The 20,466-nt window shown below is 39.2% G+C and overlaps 1 protein-coding gene across 1 annotated transcript in view; it reads left to right on the forward strand.

Annotated features, from left to right (window-relative positions):
- Positions 1-20,466, forward strand: part of Adamts19 (ADAM metallopeptidase with thrombospondin type 1 motif 19) — a 195,127-nt gene that overhangs the window by 161,558 nt on the left and 13,103 nt on the right. The window contains exons 19-21 of the mRNA XM_021150815.1: positions 4,779-4,914; positions 10,913-11,117; positions 12,046-12,198. Of these exons, the coding sequence (XP_021006474.1) occupies positions 4,779-4,914; positions 10,913-11,117; positions 12,046-12,198 (494 nt within the window). The remainder of the gene's footprint in view (positions 1-4,778; positions 4,915-10,912; positions 11,118-12,045; positions 12,199-20,466) is intronic.

Genomic DNA, 20,466 nt, shown 5'->3' on the forward strand with positions numbered 1-20,466 from the left:
AGGAGAGGAGAGGAGAGGAGAGGAGAGGAGAGGAGAGGAGAGGAAAAAATCTAGACAGCAAAGGACTTGCCCACTGCAGAATATTCATTTTCCTTTTCTCTGCTGTTGTGGTCTAATGAAAGCTGCATCAAAACTAATTAAATACAATGGGTAATTCTTTAGCTTGAAAAGCAAATTGTTTGAGGTTGATGGTTTCTTCTGTGGGCCTTAGGAAATATTTTGTGGTTATCGATTTCTAAACATCAAGCAATAGAGATTCACTATGGAGTCTGAGTTTCCGAGTCAGCGGGAATGTGAAGTTTTCTTCAAAGTGAGTTAATTTTCTAGTGTGAGAAACTGGAGTGCATAGAGAATAGTGATATTTCAGTGTCACATATCCACGTAGGGGTGGTCAGGATTAGAGTCTAGAACATCTAAATTCAAGGTTTTCTCTTCCTCACATTGCTTTTGAGGGTAGCTTGGAGTCTTCATATAGCCCTTCCTGGCATAAGATAGTGTTTCTTCATTGGCCATTCAGAACTTCTTTGGATTCAGAAAGATGCTTGAATATACACATTTCGATAACACCATAGCCATCTGTATCTTCATTTCCCCTGGCTGGTTTTATAAAATGTCACCACTGCGTGTAGCTCTCATGGGGTCTGTATTATGTGTGCAAATCTTCCCTGGATGGAGTGCCACTGTTCACTCAACAGTTAATAATAATAATCTCTATGTTAATAGAGCACATTTTTATTTCTATGCCAAAATATTTCTGGACTTTTGAATATCATTTCCATTTTCAGTTCATAAAGTATAGGGACATCATTTCAAGAATGGAATCATCTCTAACTTTGCTTTGCTGGCTTTATTGCCAGAAAGGACTTTGTCATCTTTCAGCATACTCATGAATTAAATGAGCATGGGTTCAAAGCACAGAACATTAAAAACAAATGCGCAGCAATTATCTTCAACAGAACAAGGAGAAGTAATGGCATATTTACAGGCTCAGAAGGCAGAGCAAGTAGCATCCCTGGGCAGTATCACCTTTCAGTGTTTGATGGTTCCTCTCCTAATTGAGTTGTGTAGAATTAAACACATAGTAATAAGTGGAGAAAAGAAAAATGTATTGTGTCATACAGTTAAGTTTTTATTATAGTTATCTTAAACTGTCGTTTAACATATTAACTGAAGCTAAATTTACTTCATTATATTAATTTTATTAATGTCATGTTTATTAATCAAGTTTATAAATATCTATTATTACAAAATACCAAAACAAAAAAGAAGGAAATTCTTAAGTAATTTTATAAGATGAATACTATCTAAAAATAATGCTAGCAAAACTTTTTGACAATTTGGAATATAACACTGTGTGTGTGTGTGTGTGTGTGTGTGTGTGTGTGTAGAGTGAAGGAAAGGAAGATAAAGACATAAGGGTAGTACATACTCACTGATAAAAGCTTTTATCCTGTGCTTTATAAAAACTACATTTCTGGTACTATGGAGGAAGGAGTGGAAAATGGTGGAGCCACCTTGGCTGTGGGGAAAGGAGGGAGGTAATGCAGAAGGAGAGGACGGAAGGATAGACAGATGTCAGTAAGGATATTTAAAAAGCAATAAGAAAAAAAAAGCAATAAGAAAACACTTTTTTGTAGGCTTTCTTATAGATAACACAAAATATTTTGTGCATGTACATATTCTACACACACACACACACACACACACACACACACACATACACACTTGAAAATCTAAGTGCCATACATTTTGGTCAAGGCTTTGAAAAATCAAGGTATAATTGATCCGGAAACCTCTTCCTGGGGACTGGCTCTTATACTATTTGAAGGTGCTATGCAACTGTCAAGGGGAAAGGCAATTGATAGTTTTACCTGGTTTTAAATCTTACAGTTCATACCTAATGGCTATCATACCGACATTCCCCCAGTGGGGCAACCTAGCACTTCATCGTTGGGATAGGCAACATCTAACTCATTGAACAAAGCTCCTTCTCAATGGGAAGGAATTCCTTGGTGGTACTGTGACCAGAACCAATTATCCTTGACTGAAGAAGTCACAGATCTTAGAGAACATATTATTGCCCATTTTCTAAGCCAATATAACTTCTAAATGCATTCCAAATACTTTTCCATATACTCATGGATAAGTATAGCCCTCATAACTAAAGAAAAATAAAAAAGAACTCATTTGAAGAGGAGGATTATTACAGAGATGTACAACTGGTCAAAACACAGAGAGCAGGTGTTCAGGTTAGAAATGAAATGTAATCCTCGAAGACCCAGATATTTGTACATTGGGTTTTCAACTCGTGGCAATGTCTAGGGCCTTTAGAACCTTTAGAAGATGGAGCCTTGTTGGAGGAAGTGTGTAAATAGGGGTAGGCTTTGAGAGTTTAGTTCACATTCTGCTTTGTATTTGTGATGGAAGATGTGATGGCATAGTCACCTTGTTATCATACCTCCCCACCATAAAGTACTGAGATCCTTCTGGAGCTATAGGACAAAATAAACACTGTCACCATAAGTTGTTTTGGTCAGAATATTTCATTACAGCAGAAAAATAAATGATGCAGAAAATAGCTGTTGAATTTTCAACCTTAGTTGAAATATCTATAATGAAATCCCATACCGAAGGCTCATCCTGGAAGAGGTGGAGAGAATTAAGAGTTGGAGAACCAGGATGCCAACTGTTGAGATTGTGTCTTCTGGACATGACACAGAAGCTGCATCCTTGAAATTCTCAACAATATTGTTGCCTAGCCAAGACCTGTATAATGACAACATTGATATCACAGTGTAGATGGGAGAAATTTCTTAGGAGCGACAGGTGAACAAAGGCATCTCAGAGAGAGACAATAGGTTGGCTCCAGGGACAAGCCCTGAGATAGGTTACCCAATTGATACCAGTCCTCTTAATTTTAAAATGTTTAGATATGTTTGTTTTTATTTTATATGTGTGGGGTATCCTGCCTATATATCTGTCTGTGCAACATATGCCAGCCTGGTGCCACAGAGGCCAGGAAGAGGTCATTGGATGCTCTGAAACAGATGGTTCTGAGCTGCTATGTGAATCAATGTTGGAAATCAAACCCTGAGCCATCTCTAAGAATAGCCAGTGTTCTTAACCACTTTCAAACAACTTAAAATGCACTTGTGAATTAGATGTTTTCTTTGCTTTAGAGCTGTGAAACACCTACTCATGTTTGAAGGAATGTCTTATATTATCTTAACAAATCATTGCATTACAAAGTTCTATTTTATATGAAAAACCATTTAGAGTAACAAGCACAGCAAAGCACCAAAAGCACGCCATCTTGTAATGCTTGGAGGTTGTGTGTGGAGGCAGGACTGCCTGCCTTGCCTCAGGCTTTACTTCAGTGGATGGATTAAAGAAAGAAAGTTTGAGTGGACATGGAATGACAGTTTTAAGAGAGGGATGAGTTATCAACAAGCCTTTGTATATGAGGAAAATAAGTCAAAGAAGAGGGGAAGGGAAAAGTAGAAGGGGTGGGATGCCCCACAATCTTCCAGTCAGGCCACCACCATTTCACTACACCCCCCCCCCCCCCCCAGTTTGCAGCCACTGCCCTCCATATCTGGCTCCAGGTAGTAAGGAGGGAACCAAGCCTGCAGCTTCAAACTGGAGTGGAGCTCTCAGCATTCAGATGCGTGTGCCTTTAAAATATTTTAGAATATGCTTGACAGAAAAATAATGTTTTAGGGATATCATTGTCTTGATTTTCAGTTTTGAAATTACCCTTCTACTTTGGTTCTAAGACATGTCATAAACAAACAAAAACAAAACAAAAACAAAAACAGAAACAAATCGAAACAAAACCTGCACTAAAATATAATCACAATTTTCTTTAGCATTTTCTTCGGTAGTGAAATGTGATTTTATTTTCCATTTTACTTGATATAATAGGAACACTTTTGTCTTATCATAAGCTCTTTACAAGCTCGACTTTTAGTATCGACGTGATGATTCATGAACTGGGTTTGCTATAAATTATACTTCCAGTAATTTAGTCCTTTTGTGTGCAGACAACATTTTATCAAACGACTCTCTGGCTTTACCGTTTGTTGCTGATAACATTAATCAATAATAAATGTACCATTAAATCTCCTACATGGAAATTATTTATAAGAACGATACTGAGAAAAAGAAATTTGAACACACTAGACTTTTAACAATGACACTGACACTATCAATCAGTGTCTCTACGAAAAATGAACACAAAATACAAATAGTCTTACTGTTAAAAGTTTTTATTATAATAAGCTCATGAGTTTTATCAAAGGAAAGTGGTAGTTGTTTCTAGAATTCTTAGGGCTGTTGTCAGAAGCATTATGAATGAAACCATCAGGTACACTCGGAAAAAAACAGTACTTTCTGTCCCTTGCTATAGAATACTGCTACGGATAGCAATGAAATCTTTAGATGTCCATGTACCTGTTTGTGTGCTTTGGGGAATTCTCATCGTGGAGAACAGTATCAGAATGTTCTATACACACAGAACATCTGACCACTTACTGCTAAAAGATGCATCTTCAATCAACATCTTGTTAACTTATCCTTCCAACATCTCCCTGTAACATACCAACTGCTGTTTACCCTTGAAGGAAAAATTCTTAATCCCAGAGGCACATTTTGCTATGTAACTCTAAAGCAGTGTCATATTCATTGACATGACCCCAAATTAGTTTAATTTTATGACAATATCCATTTCACAAAAGCCTGGAATGATGTCACAGTATATGTCCATCTGCCTTTTGCAGGAGAGAGGAAGACAATGGTGTCCTGCACAAAAATCATGAGCAAGAATATCAGCCTCGTGGACAACAAGAAATGCAAGGACTTGACCAAACCAGAGCCACAGATTCGAAAGTGCAATGAACAACCCTGTCAAACAAGGTAACCATACTCTAGGCATGGCTTTGCATTAGACCTAACACAGTTTAGTATGAAAATCACCTTTCCTTTAGAACCTCACAAAGAACCATGTACCCAAGTATGAACATTTCAGTAAGCAAATCTGAGAGAGTAGGGTTACGATCTGTGGGTAACATCTTTAAGAGTGTAAAGACAAAGAGCAATTACCTATTAAGTTTAAGAAGGACTTGTGAGTTGAGTCACCTCTTCAAACTTGTTGTTTAATTAATTGTGGCTAATCTAGCTATTTGCTTCAGCTTTCTCTGAGATGATATGCTAGAATTTGGACAAAAGGAAGTGTCAAGCCTGGGCAGATTCAGCCCCAGCCAGACAATGGGAGACATGGGGTCCCTTCTGGGCCTGGCAGCCACTTACTCAATTCTCCTAAAATTTTGAAGACAGCCCAGTTCCTGATGGGTTCTTCAGTGAGGACTGGGTAACAGGACAGTCAAGACACATGAGCAGGGAACAAAATAGCAATGGTGACAGTTACAAGTAGAGAAGAAGATGAGCCCTGACTTAGGACGTAGAAATGGAAGCAGATAGAAAAGTACAGACCTGGGTATAATTTTGCTGTATGGGTACTTGGTATGGCTTCCTTAGTGGAGCCTGAAAACTCAAATAATTTCTCCTGAAAAGGATTGGTGTATTTAAGTGAGACAGTCCAATGTCTCAAGCTCTACCATGTTTAGAGATGGTCTGATAAAAATAGAAAGGTGCTTCCTCTAGCCTGGTGAAAGAACACTTGACTTATCTGACGCTCAGGATTGTAGAGACTGCATGCATTAGACTGAGTTGAGCATTCTCCAAAAGTCAAGAGAATTGATTCCCCTTCATAACAGCTTTGGAAATGAAATTCGGGAGACTTTGCACACCCTAAGACTCAGGCATGCCAAGAATGTAGAGCCTTGTCACCCTGTACAGCTAATCTGCCCCATAACTTCCCACCATGAAAGAAATCATGGGGGGGGGAAGCTATGTGATTGAAGGAACAAAACCCCTAGTTAAGCCAATTTCACGTTGGCATTTAAATTGGAAATTACTGTCATCCAGGTGATTGTTCACCCCTAGCCTTCATTTCTGTCCCCTCTATATGATCCCTGTTCCCCACTGTGTTGCAAAACAAAATTGTTAGGCCCTAATTAGTGAGTTTGGTCCATGTTGGAAAAACTGAAAATGTTTAGGGAATCTTTTCTTCCTTTATAGTGTTAATGGTTTCAAGCCTTGTTTTTGCTGTGAATTCAGTGTTTGTAAATTACTGAGGTCTGATTCTTAATTTCCCCCCTTCTCTAGTGACAGCCCTAACCTCTACATAGTTATATACTTTAAAATAATAAAGGGATAGTGTTTTCAGAAGTACATTAGTATGCACCCTATAATGATTTTGGATAATTTTCATCTCCATTGTTGTTGTTTTTACTATTAATATTTTGTTTTCCAAGACAAGTTTTCTCTATGTAACTGTCCTGGAACTCCTTCTGTAGACCAGTTTGGCCTCAGACTCAGAGCTCTCACTATCTCTGCCTCCCAGGTATTGGGATTAAAGGCATGCACCACCATATCCAGCTATGAAATGCTAATTTATTTTATGAGATACTCTTAACATTAAAACACTGTATTTTACCTCACATATACTGTTTGCACGCAGTAGCTTTTTCTGCTGCATCCGAGATCTGGAACATGCTTACAATCACAGGCCTAGGACATCCTGCTTTCTTCCTCCTGTGCTCTTAGAAGCCTGTGCTGCTCAGCATTTGTTTATCAATTGAGGCAGTCAGCCACCTTGGGGGAGGAAGCCTTAATGAAGACAGGCTAAACGAATCATTTATTCATAGCAACTTCAAGAGAAAATTTTGCAGCAGAGCAGAAGTGGTTTTTGTTAGGGAAAATTATCTTCCTTCCATGAGAAAGGGAGGCAGTGTCTTTAAACAGGAAGCCATGACAATGAAGAGAGCAAGGAGTGAACAGAGGCAGCTGGTGAGGCTCACCAGTCAAGTGGCTAGCTCTTTTGGAACAGTAACCAGTCTTGGGAACTTCCTGCCAGCTTCCTCCCAGTTTCCAACCCAGCCTCTACCCACTGTTTCTCCTTTAGTTCCCCAACAGACTGCTTAAACAGTCCCTTCTCCCAGGGAACAGCTCCAAACTATAACAATCATTTTAGCCTATCTGCTCAGCACAGCTTCTCCTGGCTCAACCGTCTCCTAACAATGTCTTCACTAACTGCCTTCTCCTCTCACTCTGCTAGCCCCTCCCCACCACAAGCCTCAGCTGGCTTTTCTATCTCCAATCCTGTTCCCAGAAATCCAAGAGGCAACCAACGCTGAAGATCACAGGGTCAAGCAGTTCTAGCAGCTAAGAATTCTTATAGGGCCACTTGACAAGCAATTGGGGAACCTTTAAAGGTCTAGGCACATAAGATAAATCACATGGCAGTCATCACAGGGCATCTTTCCAAGACCTGCTCATAGAGCACGTCCCTCCTTTTTTTTCCATGGTTTCTCTTATGTCTCCCCAGAAACCGTTCTAGTTTCATTCACACTATACATCCCAAGTACCTTCAGGGGGGCAGTGAGATAGCTTAGTGGATGAAGAGGCTTGCCACCAAGCCTGACCATCTGAGTTCATTTCCTGAGTCCCACACAGTGGAAAGGGAAAATTGACTCCCACCTGCACATGTGTGATATGGAAAGCATATATCTATGTATCCACACACACACACACACACACTTGCACTCACATGTGCAACATAAGTAAATGTGAAGCAAACAGAAAGCAAGTTAAGGAACAGTGGGCTATTTGGCTAAGAGTTTGAGGGTACTGTCCATCAGGATGGGGTGGTCAGAACAGCAAGAACTTGAAGCAGTTGGTTACATTGTGGCCACAGTATGGTAGTGGAGTGATGGATACTAATACTCAGCTCACTTTCTCCCGTTTCTGAAGCCCAAGATCTCTGTTCTGGAAGTGGTGCTGCCCACATAGAATGTGGCTTTTCCTATCTCAGTTAACCTAATCTCAATAATCTCTCACAGGCATGCCCAGAATTTCGTTTCCAGGCTGATTCTACTTCCTGTTACTCTGACAATAGTCTAAATCTTCACATACATCTACAGCAAAAATGTCACCTAGTAGCCTGTGTCATCTTATGTGCCAAATACAAAATATACAGTAGAGAAAACATGTATATGCATATATGTATGTAATAATAGTTAATGAAATAAGAGGCTATGAGTTTGAAATGTGAGAGATCGTGGAAGGGGAAATGATGTAATTATATCAATAAAGAAAATAGTTAAATGACTAAATAAATATCTAATGACTAAATATCTCTGTTATGTCTTACAAATGAGGTCATTACTATGTAGATGGACTCTAAAACACAGAGAATGCCCTTATCCTGTTAGAAAATTTATAGTTTGCATCTTTCTTTTGAGGAATTATCAATGAGTGAAAAGATAGCATCCATCCTTCTATTGAGCATGCGAGAATCAAGTTTGTTGTAAAACTATGAAGTTCCAAGACATCAATCACATGGACTCCTTTCATCTATATCTTCAGGCTTTAAAAGCTGAGGGAAAAGACACTAAAAGAAGAATTTAAGTTGTGATTATTTCCAGAATATTTACAGCAATAAAAAGCAGAAACCAAGCCAAATTTGATGGCCAATTATTCACTTTAGGCAAAATCAACTGAGGGACTCCAGTAGAAGAAAAGTGTTAGCGTACTTTCTTCTTTTTTGTTCTCAGAAATAAAAACACATAGATTGCTAAAATTAAACCATCTTTGCAGATGTACACTGGACTATAAGAGAATATAATGCTTCAAAATGTGGGTCATTACCGGAAAAATTTGGGATTGGTTAGCTTTGATACAATTGATAAGTATTCCTGTAGAACCTAGAAACCTAAATTTCATTTCTAGAAATGTTTAATGAAAAGCTATTAGTGGAAAGTTACTTAATGCAAACGACTAACTAGAATACGATCTGTGCCTGTGGGCAATTTACATATGTGCAAAAAGGAGAAGAGTGAGTCCATCAGGAAGCCAGAGAAACCTCTAGACAAGCAGTTCCATGAGTTGCCACAAGCCAGGTGGCAGAGCTGTGGAGATGCCCCAGCCTGTGAGTAGGAAGCAAAAACACTCTAAGAGGAACTTGTCTTGACTTGTGCCATTGAGAAATTTATGTACATACCAAAAAAAAAAAAAAAAAAGAGGACTCCATTCTTTAGGGAACTGGGGAACCTCTAGCCAGGCAATCCTGTGGGTTGCCACAAGCCAGGTGGCATAGCTATGGAAATGCCCCAGCCTGCGAGTGGGAAGAAGAGCATTCTTTGTTTGTTTTTTAATTTAAAATGGCTTTTTATTTATTCTTTTTTTTAAAAAAATTTTATTAAATATTTTCTTCATTTACATTTCAAATGCTATCCCAAAAGTCCCCTATACCCTCCCCCGTTCTGCTCCCCTACTCACTCACTCCCACTTCTTGGCCCTGGCGTTCCCCTGTACTGGGGCATATAGAGTTTGCAAGACCAAGGGGCCTTTCTTCCCAATGATGGCCGAGTAGGCCATCGAGAAGAGCATTCCAAGAGGAAGTTGTCTGCAGCCTGGTCAGGATCCAGGCAGAGAAATCCATCTGAAGAAATAGCCTGAGTAAAAATCTTAATGTGGTTTGTTTTAGAAACAAGTAGAAGATGAAGATGCATGTATAGTTTAAAGATCAATTATTTAAAATATATATCAAAATATGTGTTATATAGTACACTAGCCCCCTTTCTGGTGGCTTTGCACCATACAGTTTTAGTTAACCCCAAATGTTAGACAGGATATTTTTATTTATTTGTTTGTTGTTTGGAGGGAGGGAAAGACGGATGTCAAGGAACTCATAGGAGGTCACAGAAACTTGATATGGGTTGGTTATTTCCTTTCATCATGTGGGTCCCCAATGCACTCCTATTCTTAGGCTTGCAATAGCCATATAAATAATCTGTGTGTTTTAAATCCCAGGCCTTCTGAGTAGTACAACCAATATGACTCTATCCACTCTATTGTGCATGGCATGTGAACCCTCCTTTAGTCTCACATGTTCATGCCATTGATATTGTCCTTATAGTCCCTGTGGAACTGTCTCAACTCTCAGACAGACTATCTGTCACCACCTTTATATCTCAGTGGGCTTCACAAGGTAGCTTCATGCTGTGTCAATTCCTTGGCGATTCTCCTCACTTAATCTCAACATATGGGCACATCGCTCTTCTCCATTGCAAGGATCTTGGTAAATACAGTACAATGGGAAGGGAGACTGTTCCTAACGTAGGACCTGCTTCTGTCCTGAAGTTAAATTTGGGTAGATAGTCAAGCTAATGCCATTGTGATATGCCCCAAATCATTAGAGGTAACAGTAATTATGTATTACTACCCTAATCATTGTTTAAATGTGTGTGTGTGTTGGTGAGGTGATTAAATCAGTAAATCTGAAAGCAATATATTAGAGTCCAAAAAATTAACTAAAACGAGATCATGTTAATAAACCCATATGTCTGTGTTCATGTCAGAGCTAGCCAGTGTCTAGGCTCAAGCGTATACATCTCTAGCTGGGAGGTTCTTACTGAATCTCTGTATGATTCAATTTGCTTTTCTGTAAGTGGCCATAATAACTGTAGTTCTCAGTACATTTGGGTTTTGTGAATATTCATAATACAAAGAAGAAACAGTTCCAAAACATTTTATATCTATGCTTATTCTGTATAGAATGTGTTAACAGACAAGTTAGCATTAGCATATTAGGAATGGCAACATTTAAAGACTTTGAGCATTAAGAATGTAAAAGAGATAAGAATTATGGAACATTCAGGGAAATGCACAAGGTGATTACAGGGTAATTAAATTTAATATAAATGAACTTTCAGCTAACTCTAAGAGTGTTGGGTATGTGGTAAGCAGACATCTTTTAATTTACCTCCCATGACCTTTGTTTTCCCTTTAGGTGGATGATGACAGAATGGACCACATGTTCACGAACCTGTGGAAAAGGAGTCCAGAGTAGACAAGTGGCCTGTACCCAGCAGCTGGAAAATGGAACCCTGATTAGAGCCTGGGAGAGGGACTGCCTAGGGCCAAAGCCCGCAACTGCGCAACGCTGTGAGGGTCAGGACTGCATGACGGTGTGGGAGGCCGGAGTGTGGTCGGAGGTGCGGTCCTTACTCCATGTCATCTGCTTTTCCTTCATGACCCTTCCCTTCTACATATCCTGTGTCGTGTTCCCAATCACTACACATGACGGTTGATACGGAGAACTATTAATTTTGCCGATACAAAAGGAAAAGAGCTATTTTTGTTTAAATTAAAAATGTGAAGATATTCATACACCTTATAGATCATTCCAGGGACATTCTAGACTTATGATTTTTCTCATGTCTACGCCATGAGTACTGCTGGTGAGGCACACACTCAAGTGTGTATTTGATATCCCTTGAATATCTCTGAACATCTAAAAAGTAAAGAAAATTAACATTTAGCATTCATTACAAGCAATGAGATTTTACTTCATATTTGAAGTTTATATAGTAATAATGTATACATTCTTACAAGCGCAAGAAAATGAAATATTTACCATTTTATATGTATGAGCAGTATAAATTAGAGGAATTAAGTCACTCAAAACCCCTTCAGAAGGGATAGAGCTACATTGTAGACCAGGGTGAGCTCACTATACTACACAGTCTTGCAAGCTTATAGTGTGCTATATACATGTGTTTTCCATGCAGATCCACAGTGATAAACTCGTATTATTGTTGCACATATCTTAACATAATTATATATGACACTTACCGCATACATTCAGTGACTTCTCCAGAGCAATTTAGGTGTGTACGTGCGTGGAGCCCCACAAACACAACTGCATGAATCATGCACAAAGCCCACCCTCATGTAGACATGCAGAAAATTATCCATGTACCTAAATTCAACATATTTTATATGATGTGAAACGATAGACCTGTTCTGTTCAATCCCTAGTAGCCCTTCTAATTATAAGAGAAATGACAGAAACCGTTATTGAGCATGCCTTAATCCATAGCCTGTACCAACTCTCCTCAACCCTTTCATATTATCTTCCAGTGCTCAGTGAAGTGTGGCAAAGGTGTGCGGCATCGCACCGTGAGATGCACTAACCCGAGAAAAAAGTGTGTCCTCTCCACCAGACCCAGGGAGGCCGAGGACTGTGAGGACTACTCCAAGTGCTACGTGTGGCGAGTAGGTGACTGGTCTAAGGTGAGAATGATTTGCGTGGAGGTTAGGAGGCAGAGAGAGCAGGGGCAGACATCAAGGAGTAGAATGTTCCATGTCCAGCTTTTATGTCCAGGTCTCTCAGATTACGATCTCTAAGGGATGATGTTAATGATTGTGATAAAATACATCACGTGTCTAGCATCATAGCTGGCATTAAAAAAGAAGTTCTAAAAATAGTGAGCATTATTTTATTGCGAACCTTTATTATTAGAGTTTTGCCTCCGAATATGTTTTAATAATAGCCATCTGACAGATAAAACACACTCAATGCGTAAACCCAAACTACACTTAAAGGGCATAATTTCCAGCAGAAGAGCAAAAATAAAATAAAATAAAAAACTGGACAAGATATAATTCTTCTCCCTTCAATATTATGAGTTGTGTACAGTAGAAATGGAAAAACCAGAATTCCTTTCCTTGTTTGGTAAAACAGGGTTGGAGCACTGACATTAACAGTAGGACAGACAAACATTCAAAGAGAAGTTATCATAGAGGGGTCACTGACTTGTCAAGGGAGGGATGAGGATCACAGCTGTTAAAGTCAATTTAAATGGGCAGAGTTCATCTGGGCAGTGGGCAATTTTATTTCACGGTAATAGTAAAATTGGCTGATAATTTTCATATGTGGCGGCTCATATATGATCAGGCTGTGGAATATGCTTAATATATCACTTAGCAGGCCATCAGTGAGCTCTATGTGTTAGGATAAAACTTGTACCAGATCCCAAATGTAATATTTCCACATTCACCTGTGGCATTGTGTTCACCACAGCTCTGTGGCCTGAATGAAATGGAAGTCTCCCCTCCTGGGTTTCATAAATGGGAAGAAAGATCTGCTACAGCCCAGTAGGAAGAATGATAGCTTTCTTCAAAATAAGCTGAAGAATATTCCGAAAGAAATACTTTCCATATTTAAAGCATTGAGAATTATTCCAGCTTTCTCAATGCTGCCACACATGACATCCTGGATATTGAAAGTTTTTTCTCGTGTTATAGATGTATAGAGTAGGTGTTGATGTAGGGGTGGAAGACTTGGATGTGGGGTGTGTGTGTGTGTGTGTGTGTGTGTGTGCACCGCTGTGTGTTTTGTGTTTATGGCTTTCTTCCTTCATAAAGATTTGCACACTAAGATTTCGTTTTGGTTCTTAGGAAATTTAATGTTTTGCCTCCGTTATCAATGCTCAGATTTCACATTAGGACTCAGATGAACTTATAAACATTGAACCTGATCCATAAGGCTTTGAAATGCTTCCCATTTCAGTGGGAATGACTTTCAGGCATCAGTGAACTCCAGATCACACATAATCAGCATCTGTCATGTATAGGACTTGCCTTCTTTTCTTCTTCTAAGCAGAAGAAAAGCACATTTGGGTGGAATTCAAGAGATGTGAGGGTCATTTCTCACAGCTGCATTGCATTCAAGCATATTGACCCAACTTTTAAATGGGAAATGGACAGATAGGCAGATTGGTGTTAATATGATGAAATAATGTCTTTGAAGGTACAGGTCAGATGAAAAATGTAGAGATAGTGCTAGCTATAGTGTACTCTGCTATGTTAGGCTTTTGTCATTTAGGGTGTTTGTGTGTGTTGATTGCAACAATAGAAACATGACTAAGACATCAGTATATAAAATGAACTATATTTTCCAGGTTTTGTGATAAATAGGAATACTTCAAAGGATACCTGTATCCTAGTTAACTACACAACCCCAAATATAGATTTTAAAACGCAGCAGACCTTGATGTTATTATAACATCTGACACAGAACTTGGAGCACATTTGAGGAGTCGTGTAGAGACAGGATTCCCGTAGTTGTCACCATGACAAGCCCTGTTCCTTTTGATTGGTAGAACTTGTCTACTGTGGCCTTGTGTTGTATCTTATGAAAGAAAAATTAACTTTGCATAGTATAAAGAATACTGATTTGGGGAGGGGGGGAGGCTTGTGCTAGCTTTGAGAAACTTTTTGATGTTACCATAATTATATATATAACTCACAAGTCCTATTAGATTGAATACCTTCTGCTGGGCTGTGTTGCTAACACATACACACATATCCTTCGCAGGGCTCAGAGGGTGGTTCCCATGAATGTTCTTTATTCTGGGATTCTTAGCCTTGGGCACCCCTTTCTTGCTTTGCTCTCTTTCTCCATCACCCCCTTTCGCCCTCTCCCTCTCCTCCCCGGCCTTTCTTAACATCAAAGTATGTTTCTCTTTTCCTTAAAAACCTTTTTTTTTTTCCTTCTCGACCTGTCAGCATCAAATTCTAACAGCAGAAATGTGTGCAAATGAGAACCAGCGACTTCTTTTGAGTGTTCCTGATTTTACCCTCCCCCACCCTCCCTTTGACTTCTAAGGTGGGGCTTTCATGTCAAAATGAAAAAACATCCCAAACAATTACAGAGCAAAGGCGCAGTGCTTCAGATACTGTGTCCCTGTGATTAAAGTGTTCAGGGACAGACAGAACACAGATCGCTTATTCTTATCAGATGTGCCTCTACAGCAGAAACAGCAACAAGATGTATTCAGTTGTGGCTGGATGTCCGTGCTCCCCTGAGGGCAATTAATCTGTCTTCCCCATTCAGTTCCTACCCAGTGTTTTATACTATCAATACACCTATATGGACCTAATATTAAAACTTGGTTTGGCTTTGATGAGGAATATTGAATTTGCTTGCCATAAAGTCTAGCAACACAAACGCACGCCTCTCTTCGTAAGACAGACACAGCATGCACTGAATCAGAAGAGAAGTCCTTAGGCTCTTGTACTTCCTAGGGGTCATTAGGCAAACTGCTGTCAATCAAAGGCAGAAGCAGCAAATGGCTAATGCCTTCAACTAGGTGCTGGCATTTACATTAGCCTATGTGATTTCTAACTTTTATCGCTGGGATAATTTTGTGTAAACAATGGAATAATTTTGCTCGGCTTAAGGGGCAGGGGGACCAGGTATAAAAGGAGTGATGTAGTTTAGGGGTATAGCACTTGCCTATGATATGCAATCCCTAGGTTAAAACCCTAATACTACCAAAACAAACAAACAAACAAACAACAAGCAAACAAGCAGACAAACAGATTCCCATGGAAAGGCAGAAAGGCTGGTTTCTAGGTAGATGTTCAACATGGCCATGGCTCATGTTTATTTCATTAAACTACAGAGCCTTTAAAACGAGGACACAGGGTATTAGATCTCTATTGTGGTTTAGGTTGACCCTTGACACAGTTGTGTGTCACATTCTGACAATGTCTGATATGGATGTGCCCTGATAATCTTTCTTAGGGGAGGGGAACAGGACATACATGTTTTGTGGTGACACAAATCTGCATTCACTCACATAAGCTGACATGAAAAATAACATCATTCCTCGTGTTTAATAAAATGCCACATTTTCCTCACAAATCTGGATTTTCTGCCTCGATTTCAACTTATATGACTTCTGGTTTGCATTAATGGAGACCAGAGGGAGAGCAAGCAAAAGTATTTTATTTACCTGTTGCAAAGAATTTTGTCTTTTCCTAAAGATTTAGTGGATGTTGGTCTTCCATGAAATATTAACAAATGATTGATGTCATTGAGCCAAATTAATTATTGTTGTTCTATTGTTAGATTTATTCCATACTCTAAGATCCAAGCTTATATGGTACTGGAAATTTTCCGAAATATGAAAAAGGAATAGTTTGGACCACACATCAAATTATGACATTTTAAATCAGTATTTGGACAACATATTGTTATGAGTTTTTTTGAAATGATGTCATCCTAAGTGATCCATCGTCAGTCATTTTGAGTGACGATGTACATTTTAATTGTACATCTAGTTGAAAATATCTCTGTGTAGACACACTATGAATCATTTTAACTTATCCCTGGAAAAGAAACCACCACTGAATAATCATCTTCAAATAAACAATGCAGAAAATTCGTAGAGAAAACCTAAAAGCTATGGTCACTCTTCCTTAAAAGGAAGGTAAAATACACCAGTCGATCTAAACACTTTCTCGTTGAAAAACAACTTCAAAGGTTATAATTCCACTTATTTAATGTCATTCAAATTTGATGGCATCGATAATTTTCTAATTTGAAGTAGCTATAAATCTCACAATTGTGCTTTAAATTTTTGTTTATTCTCTGGAAACAGTCTTCTAACTAAAAGAGTAAAATATACTGGATGTTTTGCATTTTAATTTTGTTGACTTTTGTTAATTTTGTAAAAAGCCTTTATGCTTCTCCATTATTTCTAGTAAAGTAGTATTTTCAACACATATATAATGAATGTTATTATAATCCACTTGATCTATTGTCCTAAAACTACAGGCACAGAGAAATCACAATTTTTGAGTACCTTGCATGATTTTTCAAAAGAAGCCCAAAGCCGAGTAAAATGACCAGTGAGTGAAGATGTTCGTAACCACCATGCCTGGTGAATTTATTTAATCCCTCGAGCCCAAACGGTGGGTCAGAAATAACTCTAAGTTGTCCTCTCACCTCCATTGATTCACTGTGGTACACACATTCCTGCACACTACAAATGCTCACCACACACACGCACACACACACACTTTTCCACTGTTGCTCTGAGATTACAATAAAATTACATTTCTCCCCTTCCTATTCTCCTCCACACTCTCACATATACCCCTCCCTGCTCACCTTCAAATTCATTTTCCACTCCTTTAACAATTGTTGTTACAGGCGTGTGTGTGTGTGTGTGTGTGTGTGTGTGTGACACACACATATATATTCCCAAGCACACCCTGTTCCTACTGCACAATGCTTCTTGTAGGTATGCTTTCCCGGGCTGACCGTTTGGCACTGGGCAACCAGTTGGTGTACTCTTACCAACTTTCCCACCTCCACCTCTTCTCCTTGCCTATTTACTGTTCTCCGTGCAAGATTGAGGCCTCGTAGGATTTTCCTCATCCAGTGTTGTATGCTCATTGGTGCTAGCCTTGGTCATTTTACATTAAGGAGCTCAAAAGTAGAATTGCAAAACTTAAATCAATTACAGAGTACCAGATCGGTGTGCTTTGTAAGGCCAACTGTCATAACTGTAAAGAGACACTGGGTTTAGAAATTATTAAATTACAAACAACCCAGACCTATGTATAAGATCAAGTAAGCAGTGACGTGTTAGTTTCCTTCTCCGTCACAGCGATAGAACACCAACAAAAAGCAAAGAGTAAGAAAGGGTTTATTTCATTTTACCACCCTTACTTTATGGAGAGAAGCCAAGGCAAGAACTCCAGGTAGGAACCTGAAAGCAAGAGCTGAATCGGAGACCATGGAGGGACACAGCTTACCGACTTGTCTTCCCTGGTGTGCTCAGTGTGCTTTCTTCTGTACGCCATGACCACCTGTTCAAGGGTGATGCTGCTCACAGGAATGGACTGTCTTTATATCAATTGTTAATCAAGAAACTGTTTCATAGAGGCCTTCAGGCCAGTTTGATGGAGGCAATTATTGAACTGGGCTACTGTCGCCTCCCAGATGACCCTAGTTTCTGTCAAGTTGAAAAAAACGAATTCAAACAATTGAACCCATAATAACATGACTATTAAGTTATAATCTTTTCTTTCTTGTTTGTCCCCACAACTTCATGTCACTATCACGATATGAAACATAGCATAACTTTAAAAGTATCACTTTTTTTAAAAAGATTTATTTATTTATTATGTATACAGCATTCGGCCTGCATGTGTGCCTGCAGGCCAGAAGAGGGCACTGTATCTCATTACAGATGGTTATGGGCCACCATGTGGTTGCTGAGAATTGAACTCAGGACCTTTGGAAGAGCAGGCACCTTAAGCTCTGAGCCTCTGAGCCATCCTCATTGGGGAGTATGATGGCATGGAGACAGTCCTGGTATTGGAGAGGTAGCTGGACAGATAGCTGGGAGTTCTACATCTGGATCCATGGGCAGTGGCAAGAGAGAGACACTGGGCCTGGCTTGAGCATTTGGAACCCCCAAATCTCACCCCCAGTGACACACTTCATAAAGGTTATACTTACTCCAACAAGGCCACACCTCCTAATTCCATTGTGTGTGGTGTGATTGGGTGGTGTGTATATGTATGATAAACGCACTTGATTATGCTTTTAGGGTCCACCTGTTGTGTCTCTCCAACGCTGGTGTTACAGGCAAGCAGAGCCATGCCAGGCTTTCTGTGTGGGTGCTAGGTATTCATCCTCAGGCATTCAGTGCACATGCTCTTACCTGCTGAGCCATCCACCAGCCTCCTTGACATTTCATGTGGGTATAGCAGACTTCTTTGTCATCCTTGTGACAGGACATGAATGGAATTCTCACCACTAGTTTAGACAGCAGCTCTCCAACCCAGAAGGGCAACAGGGAAGAGAGTGGCTCTCACCTGAGACCTAGTGAATGTGAGACTCCTGTCACAGTGGAGTAAGTTAGAGATAGCTACCATACACTAATACCTGGGCTGCTTGCAATTAAGGCTTTGCTTATTAGAACAAGGGAAAGATGATTTCAAAACGCATATAGTTCACTCCTCTCTCTTACACGACCAAAAAAAATCTGGTCAGCTTTTTGACAGAACCGTCGAATGAGACCTGGAAAGTATTTAAACTGAACATGAAGTTCAGTCACTGTGGTTGGTTGCAAAAGTGCTCTCTGTAGCATGATGATATGTCAGAACTGTCTGGGCTGAGAGCTGACAAGATGACAAATGCAAGTGAAAACTTACACTTGTCGGTGGCTTTGTAGTAATCCATCCCTCCCATTGCTGCATTGATCAGTATACACTTGCTACCGGTTGTGGATTCATAGTCCTCTCACAAGGCATTAAGATCTCTTAAATCATTCATAAGCAATCTGTTTGATCTTGCCACATACATTTCCTAGACTTGCTTTAATTACAAGAAAACATTTCATTAAGCACAACTGACTATTTAGACCTTTGCAAAGGAGGAGACGGGGAGGAAGGATGGAGCGAAGAAAACAACATCCTCAAATGTCTGAAATCTAGGAATGAATTGATTCCAAACACCCATGTGTTAAATAAAACCGACAAACTATTTTAAATGGACAACAGAACACTGAGCTAAACAAACTGCTCATCTTAAGAACCGAGCCCAGCTCTTGTCCTTAAGCATGTGTGTTTCACAGTCACTTCATTAAAACGCTGAGCGGGCGCAGAAGGAATGCTGCTCAAATCATTTCCAGTGGAAGTCGCTGCTCAGCTTCCCGCTGAGGTCCACTCTCGCCACGATTGCTACTTCGCTCTTGTTAAACCACTTTGGAATATCCCATTATTCCCAAAGACAAATTCCTTGAACCAGAGCCGCCGATCTTGTAACAGCTTGGCGCTTACTGTCACAGATTAGATCATGTTTTTGAAGACTCCCCATTTTATTGGTAGTTGAAAAAATTTCAAGCCCTGCCAGTGACTATTTTCTCTTAATTTAGGAAGTCCCACTTCTTCTAACAGCCAGCTGGAAATGAGTAAAGTATTACAGAGCTTTTCTTAGTGTTTGGCCTAGAGAAAACACATTCTCTCCAAAATATATATCTTTGGCACTGTCTAGAAGTAAAGAATCTTGGGTAAGCACTATAAAGGCCAACTGTGAGAAATATTATTTTTAACACTTAAATACGCTGATTTTTTTTTACTTTCAAGTAATATAAAAATAAATCAAACTTACATTAGACATTTTAGTCTAACATTTTTAAAGCAAATACTCATTACAGATAATTTTACTATTGAATTCTGTGCCTCTCTGGTAAAATCTTGAAGGTGGCATTTTACAGTATTTACAACTAGAAGAATTTTGTAGTCTCTAAAGACTGCTTATAACTTCCACAGATTATTGCTTCAATAAGCCTGATGGCAAATTATTTCATTATATAATCAAAATACACACATTTATATACACTCAAATCTGCGATTAGGTCCAAATAGCTAAGTCATCTAAGTATTGAAAATGAGGCATGGCCAGGTAGAACCCTAATATCACTTGTATGACTCTACTAAATTCAGGAGGGAAAATAAGGATGTATTCAGCCAATAGTTTAGAGTCTCAATATTTTTTTCTCTAGAATCTCATTATTTTGAAGTTGAATTTGGAAGTCATATTTTATCCCCATGTTAAAAATCACACATGCTTCAAATTGTAACTACATAGACAAATACAAAATATTTCAATAACGTGAGTTGGTTGATAAGTAGATTTAGTCATTATTTCAGTGTGTGATTGGGCTGTGCAGTAATTAAGGTAGAATACTATTT

This window comes from Mus caroli, chromosome 18 (assembly GCF_900094665.2).
Source record: "Mus caroli chromosome 18, CAROLI_EIJ_v1.1, whole genome shotgun sequence".
Taxonomy (NCBI): Eukaryota; Metazoa; Chordata; class Mammalia; order Rodentia; family Muridae; genus Mus; species Mus caroli.